The sequence below is a fragment of the Stegodyphus dumicola genome, chromosome 6 (assembly GCF_044657685.1).
Source record: "Stegodyphus dumicola isolate Sdum_Otavi_A_Nest chromosome 6, ASM4465768v1".
Taxonomy (NCBI): Eukaryota; Metazoa; Arthropoda; class Arachnida; order Araneae; family Eresidae; genus Stegodyphus; species Stegodyphus dumicola.
Window position 1 is genome coordinate 51,015,241 of NC_140773.1, and position 18,601 is coordinate 51,033,841.

Consider the following 18,601-nt stretch of genomic DNA (forward strand, 5'->3'; position numbering starts at 1 on the left):
TACTCTAAAATATACAAGAAAAATGGTAATTCAAGCAAATGTCTAAATTGCGGATGTTAATAGCAAGTTAATGACTTTAAGTATGACATTGTTAGATAGGAGAATTTAATCTGCTGGAAAATGTACATGTATGATTATGTTGTGGCCGTCTGATATGATAATGCTGCTGATACTTGCATAATTGAAAAGTTCAAGATCTGGGGTATTAGAAATCCATCTTCATGGGTAATCAAATTTACATGTAGCAGATTGTTAAAGCTTAGTTTTTTATGCTATTTTAAAGATTAAATATTTACTAGGCATTTTGCTTATTTTAATAATTTATGTGTAAATTCTAGTGACATATACTTAAATATAGTAACTATATAAATAAGTATTTGATTTGTACCTGTTGTTTAAAAAAAAAATCTAATTTTTCTTAGGCGAGATAAATTATGGATTTGTATGGAATTCTGTGGAGGAGGATCACTGCAAGATATTTATCACAGTAAGTTTCTTTGATTATTTTATGACACAAATGTGTTCAAAATTGTTATTAACTTTATTGTGTTAAATGTATATAATATATCTGATAATGAGTGATAGTTTATTTTCTTATCACAAATAATTTAGAAACACTTAAGTATTGTATTATTCCTTTCACTTTATGTATTCCAATCCTGTTGACACAGCATTGTACTTAACTGCTCATTGCAAAATTTAATAAATGTTGTAATATACTTTAAAAACGTTCTTTGTGAATTGTTCATTAAATAAAGAATTGATTAAAATAATTGTAAACTCTTGTTGAATCAGCCCCCAATGTGAGATAAGTTTGCTGCTAGAGAGCACCTTTCCCCCTTAAGCATTCTTTATTAAAGACATCATTCATATATACTTCTCATTTTATCATTTAATCCTCTGCCCCCTTAAAAAAATGCTTTTTTTCCCCATCTACCGGGAGAATGATGCCTGATACATGATTATGTTTTGAGTGATGTGTTTTTCTGTTTTTGAAAGCAAACTCCCTATTTATTTATTTATATATACAGTACAAAGTCCAAGATCTGGGGGGTTTGAATCCTGGTGGATGGGCTGGTTGCATGGGCATTTTTGTGGTTTTTCCCATGTGTAACTTGTATACGTGCCACTTTTCCCTAGAAAGTTGTCAACGAAGGCATACCTCTCCTTAGGCAGATAGCCCTCGAGTGCTTTACCATAATTAAATAAACCAAATCAAGGTCTGAACTCATCAGGACTTTGACAATTCTGGAATTGGGAATTTTCTGGTTTTCTTTTGATATAAGTTAATTAATATGGTATGTTTTTTGTGCTAATACTTTATCTTTTATTCTATAGATAAACATAATTTCTTGTTATGTTACAAAATGTTATGATTCTCATGTCCTGTTATTGCTGTGTTGAGAATTCGCACTTAATTGTCGATCGAAATTTTTTATTCTCAACAACCTCTCTGTCACTCTCTTCACTATTGGCAGCAATATTATCTGGATTTAGAACCATACTCCAGATTTTGCTGTGCATTAGTTGACTGATGATTCGAGCATTGTTCATCACAATGAACAACTTCTATTATATCATCTTTACTTATGACTACTACTTCACAAATTTGATTAATTGGAAAAATATCCCTTTTTCTTTCTGATATCTGAAAACCTTCAAATTTATAGCTATCAACCTAAAACTTAGCTAACATCCACTACACACTATTTGCAATGTATCATAAGATTAGTGAATATAATAATGTTGTTCTGTTAAATTTTGTCTTTCTTCTATCGCATGTTGATTAAGTCTGAATTATATAAGTGTAGTCATTTATTACATTTATGACAATTTACTGCGTATACATAAGACTTATCTGAGTCCTGAATAATTAAATTTACACATATACTTATCCAGGGCTGATGCTAGACATTTTGTAGCCCAGTACAGTGTAAATCTAAAAAAATCTTTAAAGTTCTAAAAATTTCGACACTTCTAAATTATGTCCCAGTGCCTTCCCTAAACTCTAAAGATTTTGCCATCCTTTCATGTTGTTGCTTGGAGTTTCTCTAAATTCTAAAAATTTTGTCTACCCTAAATTCTACTGCCCTGTGGGACCCTACCAGCTACTACTGATTCTGAGCTTAATTGAATAACAAATCATTTATTCCCAATTCAGATAGCACTAACTGTAATCTTTTGGCTTATGAGTATCATTTTCAAATTCATATTTTTTGCACATGCAGAGAAATTTCTCTTAAATTTTTCCTGATTAGCATACTCAACACTTCACAACAGTTATCTGAAGTCTGTAATTGTCACCAAGCATAATGCCAACATAAAATGGTACCATGCTGTTTAGTATTCAATTACTAATATTAAAAATTAAACAAAAATTTAAAAAAAAATCTGAAAGCTTTTAGATTTTACATTACACCCAAAGGGACTTTTATTTTTTTTAACCTTTTGTGTGTTACCTTAATTTATTAAATGTTCTTTGCACTTAAGCCATTTCCGATACACAGTCTTGCATGCTTGAGGTAATTTTTTTTTTTCCCCATACAGTTTTGTGATTGCACAAAATCATTTAGTTAGTTAATAAAACATTTGTTGAAGTGTTACAAAATATGAAATCAATAATAAAACAAATTTCAAATTCCAAATTAGGTCTTTCCAGATGCCCATATTTGGTGGAAGAAAACGTTATTCAAAATTTGATGGCTCTAGGTACTGTTATTTTATCACAATGTGAGAACACATATATAAGTGTATGCAGATTCTTCATTATTTAATTTCTTTAAATATAACATAGGGCGATAATATTTGGTGGCAACAATTTGAAAAGTGAACTGACATTTAAAGTTTTCACCACAAAATGCCAAAATGAAATTAATAGCTTTTCTGGGCTTATGCGCTTTGGGCTAAAAATATTTAGACATCACTGTGTGAGTCATTTTTCAAGCTGTAGTGTGTCAATAATCTTAGGATGCTGAAAGAATAGAAAAAAAAAAAAAAAATTAAATCTGAAGGCTTTTAATTTTATGTTATGCCCAAAGGGGCATTTTTTGCATGGGGGATTCAAAATGGGATTTCAAAAGTGATACAGACGATCAAAGTCTATCGACACAAAATACCGTTTGACATTGTAATGTCTTTGTGATGCTACGTTACCAACATAAAATGTGAAGAAACCTCGCGCATAAAATATCCGTACTTGAAGATGCACGGGATGTTAATGGAACACTTTTAAATCATTGAGTTTGTTAATCAAAAATTCATTAAAGTTTTAAAAATTCCAAATTTGGGCTTCCAGATGCTCAAATTTGGTGAAGGACTGCATTCTTCAAACTTTGATGTCTCTAGGTTTTTTTCACAATTCAAGAGCCATAGATACATTTGTGCAGATTTTTCATTGTTTAATTTCTTTAAATATCATGCCGGGCTCTAATATTTAATGGCAACAATTTGAAAAGTGAAACACTGTGTATAATGAACCAATACAAAATGCCAAAACAGAATTAATATATAATGACTAATAAATAATGATTCCCCAGGTTGGCATCAGTGCCAAAGTAAAATTAAGAATTGAGACTCTCCACCTGTTGTATTATGGCAAATTTAAAGCATGAGGAAAAAATTTGGTGGTGATCCGGAGGTCCGGATTTTAGATTGTTCTGTATTTGTGGCCATGAAAGGAGAGGATATGGTTGCATAAAACTAAAATTATGATTTATTGGTCAGTGTGAGTGTTTGTTGATCTAGCTTTTCTTGGATAGAGGAACTAGAATGTCTCTTGGTAACTTAGATATTTCCTATAAGGTAAGAAACCAAATCTAGAGTGTGCTACATATCAAAGTAATGCTCTTATTTAATTTGAGATTTGCTGTCTCTCATTGCCTACTTTAATTTTTGGTTCATGTTGCTGAAACATTCTGATCAAAAGAAAGTAGTGTCTCTTAGAAAAAAAGTAAAAATTGTCAAATTCATTGAGAGTATATGAAAGCAGATCAGTATTTGCAAAGTACTTCTTTGTACTACTCAGTTCTGTTTGAATGTGATGAAAAATATTTTTTGTCAGTGTTGAGATGTGAGATTCTAAGCTCAAGGAAAAGTTTTCAAGACAGACCTTAAGTTTGCACTTCTCAAATGGTTTAAACAAATGTAACTGATAAATAAGGCAACTGATGAGTTGTTTCCTTGAGAAAATGAAATAGAAATGGCAGAAAAGAATATTGAGTGCTATTGATGTATTGAAGGAGGGTTAATGAAAAAACGTCAAGGCATCACATTTTAAATGAGCAGAATAAAAAGTAAGGGATTGGAAATGAATTGGTAGGAATATATAGAACTGGTATAGATTTTTTTTTTTTTTTTTTTTTTTTTTTTTTTGTATTCAATTTCCAGCTGTCTCCATTATTGAAGACAAGATAGCCCTGATGAAAAACATTCCAAGTTTTACGTTTTTGTTCAGATGGAGCAAATTGTGATGAATCTAATTTTGTTCAGATGGAGCAAATTGTGATGAAAATTTTGCTCTTAATCATTGATAAATCTAAAAAATCCAGGTGCTGTGTGATATTGCAGGGGATCATATTAGGTAAATGATTTTGTAAATAAAAATGGTAAGTATTGTTCATGGATGCCTGGCCCATTCTGCAAATATCTTTGTTCAGCAAGTAATAAAGATTCCCCCTTCATATAGCTAAATTTCAGTGCTTTAACTAATTAATCAAGCTATCATTAAGCTTTGAAAAATCCATTATTTTCAAATCCATATAATCAATACAGTTTAATAAAACAAAATTCTTAATGTGAATGTTTTTTAAGTAGTTCCAAAGCTTCAGCCATTTTTATAGGAAGTTATCTACAGCTGTTGTCAGTTGTTCCCCATTATTTGAGGGTTGAAAAAGATAAAAATAACATTAAATGCCATCTTTTCTGAAGAATATATTACAAATAACAGACATAGCTAAATGTGATATTCTGCAAAGAATCAATGCTGATTTCTTTGCAGTTATAATAATAAAGTAATATGATGATAAACTGTCTAGCAATGAAAATCATTAAAGCAGTAACAGAACAGTAGGGAAAAGATATCTTTAGCAAGTGATGAAGAAGTAGACAATATTGTACTGCTGATAACATGCGAGGTTTGGAATATTCACATTTCTTTTCCAGTATTCTCAGTCAAAAGATGTTGCTGCAAATAAAGCTGACTATCTTGCAAACTGGAGAATAGCATAAATGGGAAAGCATTCTCCCAAAGGAAGGGGACTATACTGATAAAAAATTGTCAGTGTGAAGAATTAATTTTTTTAAATATATCTGTAGTTCTCATTGAATATATATATTTATTTTTTGCTTCCTGAGTATACATTCATTTATTTGCTTCATAAGTACACATTCATATTGTTTACCAGTTTGTTTATTTACATTATATGTGCATATTTCGATCCTGACCAAGTTTTTAAGTTTCAATCCTGACCAAGTTAATAACAACAAATTAAGTTTAAATTGTTGAAATGTATGTCCTCCTCTTAGGTTAGACTTGCCTTTGTATGGGTTAAATGTTCATATTAGTGTAATTCTGCTCTACTTATCATTTGAAGAGGAAAAAATTATGCTGATCATCTACATAGACTTTATCTCAAGTTTCATTAACAATATTCGGTTTAATACTTGTAGTCTATATATTTAGAAACTGTTATATAACAAAAAACAAGTGATCCTAAATTTTTGCAAGCTTTTCTTGTTTTTCTGTGGATTTCAGTTTATTCATTATAGGGTTTTATTTCTGTGAGATTTTGATGAATGATTTTTCTCTTGCATTAAATAAATATAACAAATTAATCTGTTATAAATTTTTAACTTGCTTACAATGTGCTTAATGACTTTGTTGTGCAGTATATTTAAAGGTATGTCTGAGAAGCACACACACAAACATTAGAGGGAGAATTTAGAATATTATTAACTTCATGCATAATGCACATGTGGATGGAACATGTGGGGATGGGATGCATTATGCATCCCATCCCCGCCAACAGATTATGTTGGAGTCACTGATGGATGCTAGGACCATGTTCGTCAAGGACAGTGTGTCACCTGCCATGCAAATCGAGGAAGAGTTTCATAGCTAAAAGATAGTCACGGGGGAGCTAGATTCCGGGTCATATGCAGATGGTCTCAGAACTATTTGGGTGTAGCAGTAATTCAAATAAGAAGTGACATCATTGGAAAGTGAAATATATTATTGATTCTAATTAGGTGTGGGGGCATTAGTTCGAAACACATCTACTTCTTCAATGTATTCTATATACGAGGGCCATCCAGGAAGTAGATTACGTTTCCGTCTGTGTCTGCTAGGGGTGGGGCTAGCGCGGCCATCTTGGGGTCAGAGCGTTGCGCAGCTCAGTCTGCATCTAGCCGTGCTAGTGAGAGGTTCGTGCTGTGCTCCGTTCAGATACTGTGACGGTTTGAAATGTCTGCGTTAATTGAAAATCCCGCGAGGTGCGCTCAGTAATAAGGTTTCTGACTGCAAAAAACTGTAAACCGATAGAAATCTATCGGCAGCTTCGTGAAGTGTATGGGGACAACATTATCACTGAAGGTGGAGTGCATCAGTGGGTCATAAGATTTCAAAATGGCCGAACCAATGTTCACGACGAAGATCGAAGTGGGAGACCCAGCATAGTGACCGCCGAACTTCTCGAAAAAGTCGATGCTAAAGTCCGTGAAAATCGAAATTTCACAATAACGGAACTTTCTTTGAGTTTTCCACAAATTTCGCGAAGTTTGTTGCACGAAATCGTCAGCGAAAAGCTTGGTTACCACAAGTTTTGTGCAAGATGGATTCCAAAAATCTTGACAGAGGACCACAAAAATCAGCGAATGGCTGCAGCGTTGAACTTTTTGGATGCTTACCATAAGGATGGTGACTCTTTACTCGATCGCATCATTACTGGTGACGAAACATGGGTGAAACATGTGAACTGTGAAACGAAATTGCAATCAATGCAGTGGGGGCACACAAGTTCTCCCCAAAAACCCAAGAAATGCATGCAAACAATGTCGGCAAGGAAGATGATGGCGACTGTTTTTTGGGACAGAAAAGGTGTAATTTTGGTGGACTTCCTGGAAAGAGGCACTACAATAAACTCTCAAAGGTATTGCCAAACTCTCCAAAAACTCAGAAGAGCAATTCAAAACAAGCGCAGAGGAATGTTGAGCTCTAAGATCTTGTTGATTCACGACAACGCCCGGCCCCACACGGCAAATGTCACTCGTAAAGTTCTTGAATCTTTTAAGTGGGAGTTGTTTCCTCATCCGCCGTACAGTCCCGACCTGGCACCGAGCGACTTCCACCTATTCCCAGCAATGAAGAAGTGGCTGGCTATGCAGCGTTTTGATGACGATGCACAGCTGCAAGAAGAGGTAACGAAGTGGTTGAAGGCGCAGGCGGCCGAATTTTTCGACGAAGGAATTTCCAAGCTCGTACATCGCTACGATAAATGCCTTAATTTGTATGGTGACTATGTAGAAAAGTAGTATTTGAGTGTGGCTTTCATCTGTATATAATAAAATTTGTTTCCTATACTTTGTTTATTTTTTTATTCCAAAACGTAATCTACTTTCTGGATAGCCCTCGTATATCTTAACCACCCTATGTACACTGCATACAAAAAAAGGGGGAAAGTTCTATATCTCCCATTCTACTAGGCCGATTGAAAATTCAAATTTCGTTTTTCATGTCTCGAAGTCTCGAAAGTGCGACTTAGGATATATTATATTAGATTTATATTATTATATTAGATTTATCTATAGCACTATTCTGACATAGGTAATTTGACACAAAATCGGACTTTTTCTGAAATAACATACCAATTTTTTTACATATTTTGATTCTATGACTCAAATTATGCCTAACTATTAAATTTTGGTGCGAAATTTACGGAGAAATTAAAAAATTTATACTGCCACTGTTTTTTCAGTTTGTGCCAAGAATAGTTTTCCTTTTAACATTGTGCGTGAGAGGGAAAAAAGTCACATTGTTCTTTCTTTCAAATAATGTTCTTTATATTGTAAAATATTTTTTTTTTCTTTTCCGAGTTTTAATTGTTTTAGTTGCATGGTTTCTTTCAAATAACTGTTTTAAAAATTTCTATTTACTCATTATTTATTATTTTTCTAACTGTGTGGTTCAAATAAAGCTTGATCGTTTATTATTTTTTTCAAATAGTTTTCTTTATACTATATTTTTAGTCATAGTTATTATTTTAAGCAATTTTTGAATTTTTTAACTTTTATTTTAATTTTTTGTGTTGCATTGTCTTTTCAGATAATTGTTTTAAAATTTTCTATTCATTCATCTGAACTACACATTTTAAATGTATTTATTAATATAAATTTTCCAGAATTTGATTTTATTTATTTGAATTGCGTTTCTTTCGGAAGAATACTTTGTTACCCAGACTATGATGCATTTGAAAACTGCATGTATTAAAAGAGAAAATGCAGTAAAGCACAGTTAACACATATTTCAATGTTCCATTCAGAAAAGATACATAAATAAGAGAGATATATATCCTACATTTTAATTTAGGATAACTTGCATACATTGCTTTAAACGGTTTTATCATTGTGCTCATTGCTTTACACAATTTTATCATCCTATATTCAATTTCTTTAAATGTTATTAACATTTTAGTCATATATTTTATTTTTGAAATCACAAGATTCAAATATCATAAAATTAAATTAAAAAAATAATAAATTTTAGGTAAAAATTTACTTTTTCTTCTTAATGGCTTGCTCTTTTTTTTTTTTTTCCAGGCATTCTGCAAGTATATTTAAAAGTATCCAACTTTTCGAAACATATTGGTATTTCTGATATTAATTTTAAATAAATTTATCGCCTTCCATTTCAAAAGGGCCCACAAACGGCCGACCGGTAAAGTCGCTGAATACTGGTACTTCACTTTCGAATACTTTCGAATTTCGGGTTTCGAATACTGGTGAATGGGCTGGTTGCATGGGTGTTTTTGTGGTTTTTCTCACGTGTATTGTGTATACGAGCTGGTTTCGCTTAGAAAGTTTTTCATGAAGGCATTCCTCCTTTAAGGCAGATAACCCAGCTTTGCCTTAACTTAATAATCCAAATCAATCCATTTCATCAGTATTTTGTCAGAGACATTAAAGTCATTACAGGCTAAGCATTTTGAAGGCGTGAGATGAAAGGAAAGACCGGTTTCATCAGTGTCTTTAGCTGGAAACGTCACTGGATAAATTCTGGAATTTTGAAATAATTCAACTGAATTATGGGATGCTCCGTTTATGATACTGTATGATGTTCTGTGAATTAAATTAAATTTATACAACCATATAGTCGAAAATCAGTCGCTCTTCACTTTAATCTGCATTGATATCGTTTTTGTCTTTTCTGTTAGCACAAACTCAATTGCTGCTATTTGCTGGTGTACACGTCCAAGTGCTTTCTCTTTGAACACCCAACTTCCTTGAAGTAGATTCCACTTTCAATTTTTGCTTCCCCCCCCAATTTCCTTCTTTCCTTCTACATTTGTTTTCAGTGCTGACACAAGAAAATTAAGATTTTTAGATTGTTACATAAATTTTGCATTCTTGTCAAATTTTTTAAAATATCAGTTCCATTAAATGTGTTTCAGCTGAAGACAGCTTATAGACATTTTAACTATAAATAAAGTTTAAAGGTCCAAAAATTGATTTTGTTTAATTACTTATTTTAGTCCATATTTTCATAAACTTACATTCATTAAGATGATATTTACATTATTAAAGAAAGTAAGAAAGCAAAATATATTAAATTATAAGGTAATACAGTCAAAAGTCGTTAATTCGAACACCCATAATCCGGACCTCAAAGCTAAAAACTTTCTGCGATTGCGCCGAGTTGACACATGCGCATAGGCATTTACGCGTGCGCGTAAGACCTTTACGACGGCACATATGCGTGTGCGCAAGCGCAGAATATGTTTTCGAATACGCGTTTAATGTATAACGGACGGTATAAGCTAAAATTATCTAATTATCTATTTCAGTTAATGTTGATGATTGCGTTGTTCCTTAATCTTCGAAGTGGATCCAGCTTATTATTTTTTGCAGACAGTAAGAGCAATTTTATAAAAGTAAACTTGAACTTTCGATTATGTCAAATAGAATTTCTGATGCTGGACCTCCCAAAGGATCTAAAAAACGAAAGTATGCTTCGATGTCCATTAAACAAAAAGTGGAATTGCTGCAAAAAATGGATAAAGACATGAAGAAGGTGACAAACGAAAAAATTTTCGATTGACAAGTTAGTCGGTATTCTCGGCACAGCAATTACTTGAACAGTGGAACTTTGTAACTGAACAAGAAATTGTCTGTTTATAAAATTAAAGAGAAAGTATTATCATATAAAACGAAGCAACTTAAACAACTTACATTGAAAGAAATGTTTAATAAAGTAAACAAATAAATATTAAGCTTTTTTTTTGTAAATTTTGATACCCTTTAGATCATAATTGTTCTTTATTTCATAAATTACAGTTTCATATTTTTAATTTTAGAATTTCTGCATGCCCTCTTACGAGATTTAAACTGATGATCAATAATCTGGAAAAATCGATAATCTGGAATCACCGAAGTCCCGACGAGTCCGGATTAACGACTTTTGACTGTATATGCCAAGTAGCAAAACTTCTGATGACCGGATAAAGCCGGTCATAACGCTCAGAGAGTTAATGTAAAACTTTATGTTTATATATATGTTTTGTAAAGCTGGGATGTGACCCAAAGTGTCAATGTCTTGTTTGCTTAAAAAATTGTGAAAATAAATATCAAGCAGACTTTTCTCAGTTTTAGACAATTAAATTTGAATCAAGTTAAAGTAGCAGACGATAACACGACGAAGGTAAAAAATGTGCTCTTACAAATATTTTTTTTAAAACAAATAGTTAAAAATTTGAATGATATCATCTATAATTTAAAAAAATAACTTTTCATATAGTTTTAATAAATATTTATTACGTGTCATTGAGGAAAAAAATTTCATACAATTAATTCTCCATAAAAATTTATTTGAAATTTGAGGTAAAAAATAGCTGTGGCAATTCACTGTAACAAAATCCATTAACCACATTTGGCGTTATTATCGCTCAAAAAAAGATGCCAAATTTCAGACTGCGCAAATATGTAAATTCGTCTATATCTTAGAAAATTTTGAATAAAAAAGTCTAATTTTTTGCAGGTATGCTAAGAAATACACCTACTTTAAGATGATGGTAAAAATTTTATAGGTGATAGTTCACAATTTTTTTCAAAAAATTTATAAAAATTATTTAATACAAATTTAAGAAATAAATCATACAAAATGGGAGAATTTTATTTGTAGTGAACTTAAATTTTGAAATGTGAAAGGAAGAATAAAAAAGGTTTAATAAAAAATGAAATGTTAATAAATGTATACCAAATTCAATTAACATTGAGGAGCTAAAATTTTGAGAGCTAATCTTTTAAAAACTACTCGTGCGATTTTTACAAAACTTGGTAGTCTGGCAAATAAGGAGTCATACAATCAAAATATGGAAAAAAAATGGCATGTCATTTCATAAAAAGTCCGATTTTGTGTCAAAATACCTATGTTAGAATGATGCTATATTTAAATCTAATATATATCCTAAGTCATGCTTTCAAGACATAAAAAATGCAATTTGAATTTCGCCCAGTAGAACGGGAGATATAGAACTGTCTACTTTTTTTTTTTTTTTTTTTTTTTTTTTTTTTTTTTGCGCAATGTACATAATCATTAATAAACGTGTCTGTCCATAAAACTGGAGTTCTTATTCAAAAAGTTTAGAAGAATACCCATGTACATTCTGTTATTTTCAAGAATTCCATTAAGACACTTAACTTGATAAAATGTTTGGAAAAACTGGCAAGTGTGTGACACACTGAAGATAAACTTGATGTGTTTGTTACTTGGCAATGCTAATTTTCAGAATGACCTATTTGATATTTAATTTTATAAAGGTATTTAAACCCCTTTGTAAATTTTCAACTTTTGTTTTAGTTACTGGACCATTATCTGAGCTACAAATAGCATATAGCTGCAGAGAAACTCTGAAAGGTCTGGAATATCTTCATTCTCTTGGAATGATGCACAGGGATATTAAAGGAGCAAATATTTTACTCACTGACGATGGAGATATTAAACTAGGTATATTACTTGATTGTATTTTAGTATAATTATGTGTTTTATTTTGTTATAATTTGTACCTGCATACATGAATGTGTGCTGTATGCTATAATGGAAGGAAAATTAGATTTGTATTTGTTATAAAATGCAGGTAATTCATATCTTTGACTTTTGATATTCACTTGCCATAAAGACCTGTCACAGATCTGTTGTGTGAGCTAAAATATTAAACTGGAATGCAGTTTTCTCTTAAATGTAAGCTATTGATCTTGAAAGGGAAATTTTAATTTTTCTTAATATGTTGAGTGCCGCAGTGATACAAATCATTAAATTTTATTACCCAAACTGAAACTCCTATATATATATATATATATATTGCATTTCTTAGCATGTGAAATGAAGGAGGAATGAAAGTAAAATATGATTGAAGCGATTTAGTTGAATCTTATATTTTGTTTTAAGGGTATTTAGAGTATATTTATTTATACATTTATTTTGTTTAAAGGTAAGTATTTTTTTTTTTTTTTTTGGTTCATTGAGCTCAAAAAACAGTTACAGTATTTGACAGCATATAAGATGCACCCTTATTTAGAAGGCCATACACATGTAGATGTAGAAAAAGTTATATGTGTCTAGACCTTTATCCGAGCTAAAAATAGCATTCAGTATTGAAAGTTAACCTGTGTCCTTCACGTATAAGATGCAGGTAGCTTTTTTGAGACCAAATTTAGGAAAAAAAGTGCGTCTTATATGCCTTCAAATACGGTAATTCAGTACACTGTGCTGAGCATAATTAATAACTAAAAGTCAACCTTTATTTGGCATTAAGTTTAAACAAAAACATTTCAAGATAATAAGAAGAAACTAATAAAGAGTTTTCCTTACTGGTCCACTATTGGCTAAAACTATGAAAGACTCAAAATTTTCTCCAAAGTTAATGAAATGAGAATGCATGCGTGTTTTTTCATTTCCCATACCTGAAAAAATAAGAGCCAGTTTTCTTTCAAAAGTAATTTTTATGAGTGTGTCCTTTCCTAGGCATATAGCCTTCTATGCTTAACTATGCTGAGCCATTGTTACTATTTAATTTTTGATCCACAATATAATTTTAATACTTGTGTTTAGTAGTTTTTCTACGTATGTACATTGATCTTTATTAAATGAATTTAATAACGATTGTGTTGAAATTATGTGTTACTTGTGATTATTACTTTTTAATTTTTGATCCACAATATAGTTTTAAAATCTGTATTATTAATTTTTTATGTATATATAATGATTTTTATTAGTATTGATTGTACTGAAATTACATATATATTCAAGTTATTTAGTATACATTCTCTACATTGTTGCATTTGTGTTAATAATTTCTAAACCTATGTTTTACTAGCTGATTTTGGAGTATCTGCACAAATCACTGCCACTATCAGCAAAAGAAAATCTTTTATCGGAACACCTTATTGGTAATGTATTTTCTCCCTGTTCTTGTGCTTTATATCAGCAAATAAATATATTAACATGAGAAAACTTCTCATATGTTAAATATATATTTGCTTTATGTGCTTATGTTAGAGTATTAAAATGAGGTTATATCTGCTTAAAATTGTGCAATAATCAATTGTTAAACAAAAAGTAATGCATTTTTTTAGGATGGCTCCAGAAGTAGCAGCTGTTGAAAGAAAAGGTGGATATAATCAACAGTGTGATATCTGGGCTGTGGGAATAACAGCCATTGAGCTTGCAGAACTCCAGCCTCCAATGTTTGATCTCCATCCTATGAGAGCTCTTTTCTTAATGTCTAAATCTGGCTTCAAACCACCCACATTAAGTGACAAAGTCAAATGGTATTGTATTTTAATCTTGTTAAAATAGTCTAAAATAAAAGAAAGATTGGATTAACAAGTAGCTAAGAACCATTTTCATTACATACTATTTCAGTGTTTGGTTTTTATTAAATTCATTTTAATAAAATTGAAGAATTGCTTTATTCTTATTAAAGATTAGTTAAACATATGTTAACCCATGTGCAATGAAACTTCGGTTCGCAAATTCGATTCGTTTTTGAAGGCTGTGTGTTGGCCAAAATATTCTTAAACCAAAACAAGTTCTCCCATAGGAATTAATGTCAAATGGAGTAATTTGTTTCTGACCATAGATAATTATGGAACCAATGGAAATCAGAAGAAATGAAGCAAAAGATATAAACACAGTTTTAAAGAGTAAACTATGCAAAAATTTAATTTTATTCCTTCTGTATGAAGGAGGGTGAATGACATAAGTGGGAAACGATGAGGAAGATGTTATTATTTCAATGGGAAATTCTCTGATAACTAATAAATGATCAGGTAACTGTCTTTAGGGAAGTATCTTTTATCTTTAAGCACCTTTTAACTCAGCTTGAAATACTGTGGGCCTTTGTTTGGTTCAAAATTTATGTACTGTGATTTGTTATTGCTTAACCCTTTCGCGCCGACTGTCACGTCTACGTGCCAGCAATGAACACACTCACTTCCCGGCCGACACGCTGGCGTGTCAGAGCATTTTCCCGTTCAGTCCCAACTGTCACGTACTTGTGCCAGTGTCCTGGAACATTTTAAAAACTATAATTTCTGCCACAAGATGGCACTGTATGTCCATATGGTTTCAGATACATGTACATTAGACCTTCTACTTGAAATGAGAGAAGCATGACTCACATACACATGTTTTAGATTACATAAACAAAAGCTGAAATAAATGTTTCCGAATGGCGTGATTTATGACGTCTCTTTAAATTCGCATGTGATAGTTGTTTATTGTAAGTAGAGAAGTTTTATTTTCGCTAAAGCGTTTGGTATTTCGAAATGAAGCAAAAGATATAAACACAGTGTTAATGCAGTTCAGTTTTTAGGAAATAATTAGATCTTGTTAGAGTCGAAAATGTTTAACAGAGCATGAAGTAGCAGAAATAATGCAAAATATTTCAGATATTGATTCTGATATTCTGATATTGATTCTGAAAGATTAACTGAAAGACATTTTCCAAAACTTTGTTCAGAAGAGACTGATTAGAAAATGAGACGACGATGCTTCGTTTGTTCACATTCCCGGAAAAATCCTCCAAAACGGCAAATGAGTTATTACGAGTTCAAGGAATGTAACGTAGGACTGTGTGTAGATCCCTGTTTTTAAATTTTTCATACGAAAAGAGAATTTTAAGTAATATATTTAGTTTTCAGATGTATAATGTTAAAAGTCATAAAATGGTGAGTAATGAAAATAAAATGTGTAAAATATGCATTTAAACAAGAATAAGGTAATTAAAGTATATATAAAAATATCTATAAAGCATAAGCCATTTAAATACTCTATAGAGCATTATTAAACAATGCGTTGATACTTCAGAAATTTCATGGATTTAGTGAGTTATACGATTTGCTTTCTTTGTTTCATTTTTATGGGAGTGTTAATACTAGTCAAACAGTTCTTTTGAATGTGGAACATAAAAAGGACTGGGGATCATTATCACTAATATGAGCTCTTCCATGGTATCAGATGGTGATTTAATGGCATTAAATATCTCCAAAATGGGGATGTGAACCTAAAATATGTATCAGTGACGACATGCTACAGTTTTGGGAGGGGGGATGTAAGAGAGTGCTTATTCTCAAAAATTGTTCTATTTGTTTGAGTGGAATTCATTTAATCAAATAAAAATTATGTAGAATTATTTAATTATATTGTAACAGTGTGGTTATTTTTGCAGTCTAAAAACTTACTTATGCTTTCATGCACAATTTTTGACCAAAGTTGGAATGGAGATTAGGCAGAGTCAATAGCTATACAGTCAAAAGTCTTTAATCCGGACTCGTCGGGACGACGATTATAGATCATCAGTTTAAATCTGGTAAGATGGCATACAGAAATTATACAATTAAAAATATGAAACTGTAATTTATGAAATAAAGAGCAATTATGATCTAAAGGGTATCAAAATTTACAAAAAAAAGCTTAATATTTATTTGTTTACTTTATGAAACATTTCTTTCAACGCGCGCATGTGTAAAGCATACAGTACACTTAGTCGAAATTAGAAAATTGCAACCAGAAAACTATTTGATGTGTATTTGAGATATTTATAATGATGAGGAGTTTGGTTTAAATCTTATCAAAGACGGAGTACATCGAGATGAAATACTGCATTTAGTAAGGAATCATAAGCCGAATAAAATAAAAACATCTGTCCTGAAGATAAGGATATTGCTGACAGATCAACTTCCAGTTCATTGTGTGACGCGACGCACCCCCCCCCTCCCCGGCTGAGCAGCGTGAAGTTAATAAACAGATTTTGGGAGGGTTAGAGAAGCAAAGGATATGCCTTTATCCATTTTTTGCAGCAATTCCACTTTTTGTTTGATGGACATCAAAACATGCTTTCCCTTTGTAGATCCTTTGGCAGCTTCAGAATCAGAAATTCTTTTTGACATAATCAAAAGTTCAAGCTTACTTTTATAAAATTGCTCTAACAGTCTGCAAAATATAATAAGCCGGATACAATTAGAAGATTAAGGAGAAACGCAATCTGCAACATTAACTGAAATAGATAATTAGATAATTTTAGCTTAGCTTATATTATCCGTTATACATTAAACGCGCATTCATAAACGTATTATGCGCATGCTTAAAGGTATTACACGCATGTGCAGAAATGCGTAAATGCAGAATTGTGCAGAATGCGTAAATGCATTATGCATTTGCGCATGCGCAGAAAGTTTATAGCTTAGAGGTCCGTATTATGGATGTCCGGATTAAAGACTTTTGACTGTATACAGATTAGATTAAACAGTTGTAATGCAGATTAGGCAGTCTTTCTATACTTTGCTTGAAAAATCTTTCTGTACTTTGTTTAAATGAAATAATATAATTTAATACACACAATTTTAATTTTTGGCAAAATCTTATTCTTGATATTAAATTGCATTAGAATGGTCATAAAAGCAAACTGAGGTATGAATTATACTTTGCTTGCTTGGTCCTGGAGTGCTTGTGATATAGCTTCATGTTTATCCATTAAGAATGGGAAAACAAAAAAGTTGTTATTAAAAGTAGCATAATCTTTAATGTTCTCTTCTGAACCCAGTTAATGGTGTGTCTGTTTTCTGAATTTTGCATTTTTCTTTATTTGTAGTCAATGTTTTCTTCTTCTTTAATTAATGTGGTATGTAAAAAAATTAACTCCCTTTTCCTAATCATTATTTTACATCTGCCTGAAATGCATTCAGTTTTATGTATGGCATTTCAGTATATATAATATACAGTACCACAAATGACTGAAGTGTATTCTTTTAAGTAAGTAAATATATAAAAAAAGACTTGTTTCTATATAAATGTATATCTGGGTGACATGTCAGTAAAGCTGATTTGTGCCTTTTCTGAATTTTGGTCATGCTGAAGCTGAAAAATGTCATCCTGTGCCATATCCTAGTAACTGTGTAATATCTTATTTGATTTTATGTTCAATCCATGTGATCATTAGTTTTTTTTTTTTTTTTTTTTTTTTTTTTTTTTGAAGATATTATACAATTTTTATGGTGTGGCAAACGTTTGCTGTTTTAGAGCATGAATGTTTGTGGGTTGCCCTTGTATAAGTAAGTACCTAGGCTTGTGTCTAGGGCAATATCTGTATATACTGCAGCATTAAATCAGTTACTTATTGTCACAAAGAGCTTTACATGTCTATCTAAAATAATCCACTTTGTACACATCATACATACCCTTCTTGTAGCCGTCTCTCTAGTAATGGATGTTAATGGGGAAATAGCAGTTATTTGATTGCTAATACATCAGAGAATAGTGGCTGCGTAGTATAGAGATTTAATTATCATTTTTTGTGCAAAACAGAATCTGATACAATGCTTTTGCAGGAAAGGTTTGAGTTAGAATAAGTTTATTATTGTTATTATTAACTGCATACATTGGCTTTAATTCTAGGACTATTATATTTCAAAAGTATTTTCACAGTACATAAAATTCCAGATAGTTTTATACACTTCAGATGAGCTCACATTTTTAACTTAATTATGCTGCATAAATCTACAGCTTTTTATTGCAGTTTGTCTTTTAAATTATGTTTTAAAGTCAGTACTGTGTGTATTGTATTTTCGTAGTTGTATTAAGAATATAAAATAATGATATGCTGCAAAACACCTTTTCTTTTTTTTCTGATGTTCAATTATTTAAGTAGATGCAATATAGATTAAATGATAACTACGATATTCTGATTTATCAATATTTTTATCGGCTGCACGTTGAAATTTGTGAATGCTTGCATCAATCAACATCATTTTCTCAATTTTGCTTAAATTGTGGACTTTCGTCTCATATATTTTAAATTTTTAAGGCCCATATAAATTATATTGTTTCGTTGTT

General features: G+C 31.4%; 1 protein-coding gene across 1 annotated transcript in view; it reads left to right on the plus strand.

Moving 5' to 3' along the window:
• The window catches only part of LOC118202857 (mitogen-activated protein kinase kinase kinase kinase 5-like), an 82,157-nt gene that overhangs the window by 21,517 nt on the left and 42,039 nt on the right, over positions 1 to 18,601 (plus strand). Inside the window, exons 4-7 of the mRNA XM_085818310.1 lie at positions 423 to 487; positions 12,068 to 12,214; positions 13,584 to 13,656; positions 13,843 to 14,037. Coding sequence (XP_085674436.1) covers positions 423 to 487; positions 12,068 to 12,214; positions 13,584 to 13,656; positions 13,843 to 14,037 — 480 coding nt within the window. The remainder of the gene's footprint in view (positions 1 to 422; positions 488 to 12,067; positions 12,215 to 13,583; positions 13,657 to 13,842; positions 14,038 to 18,601) is intronic.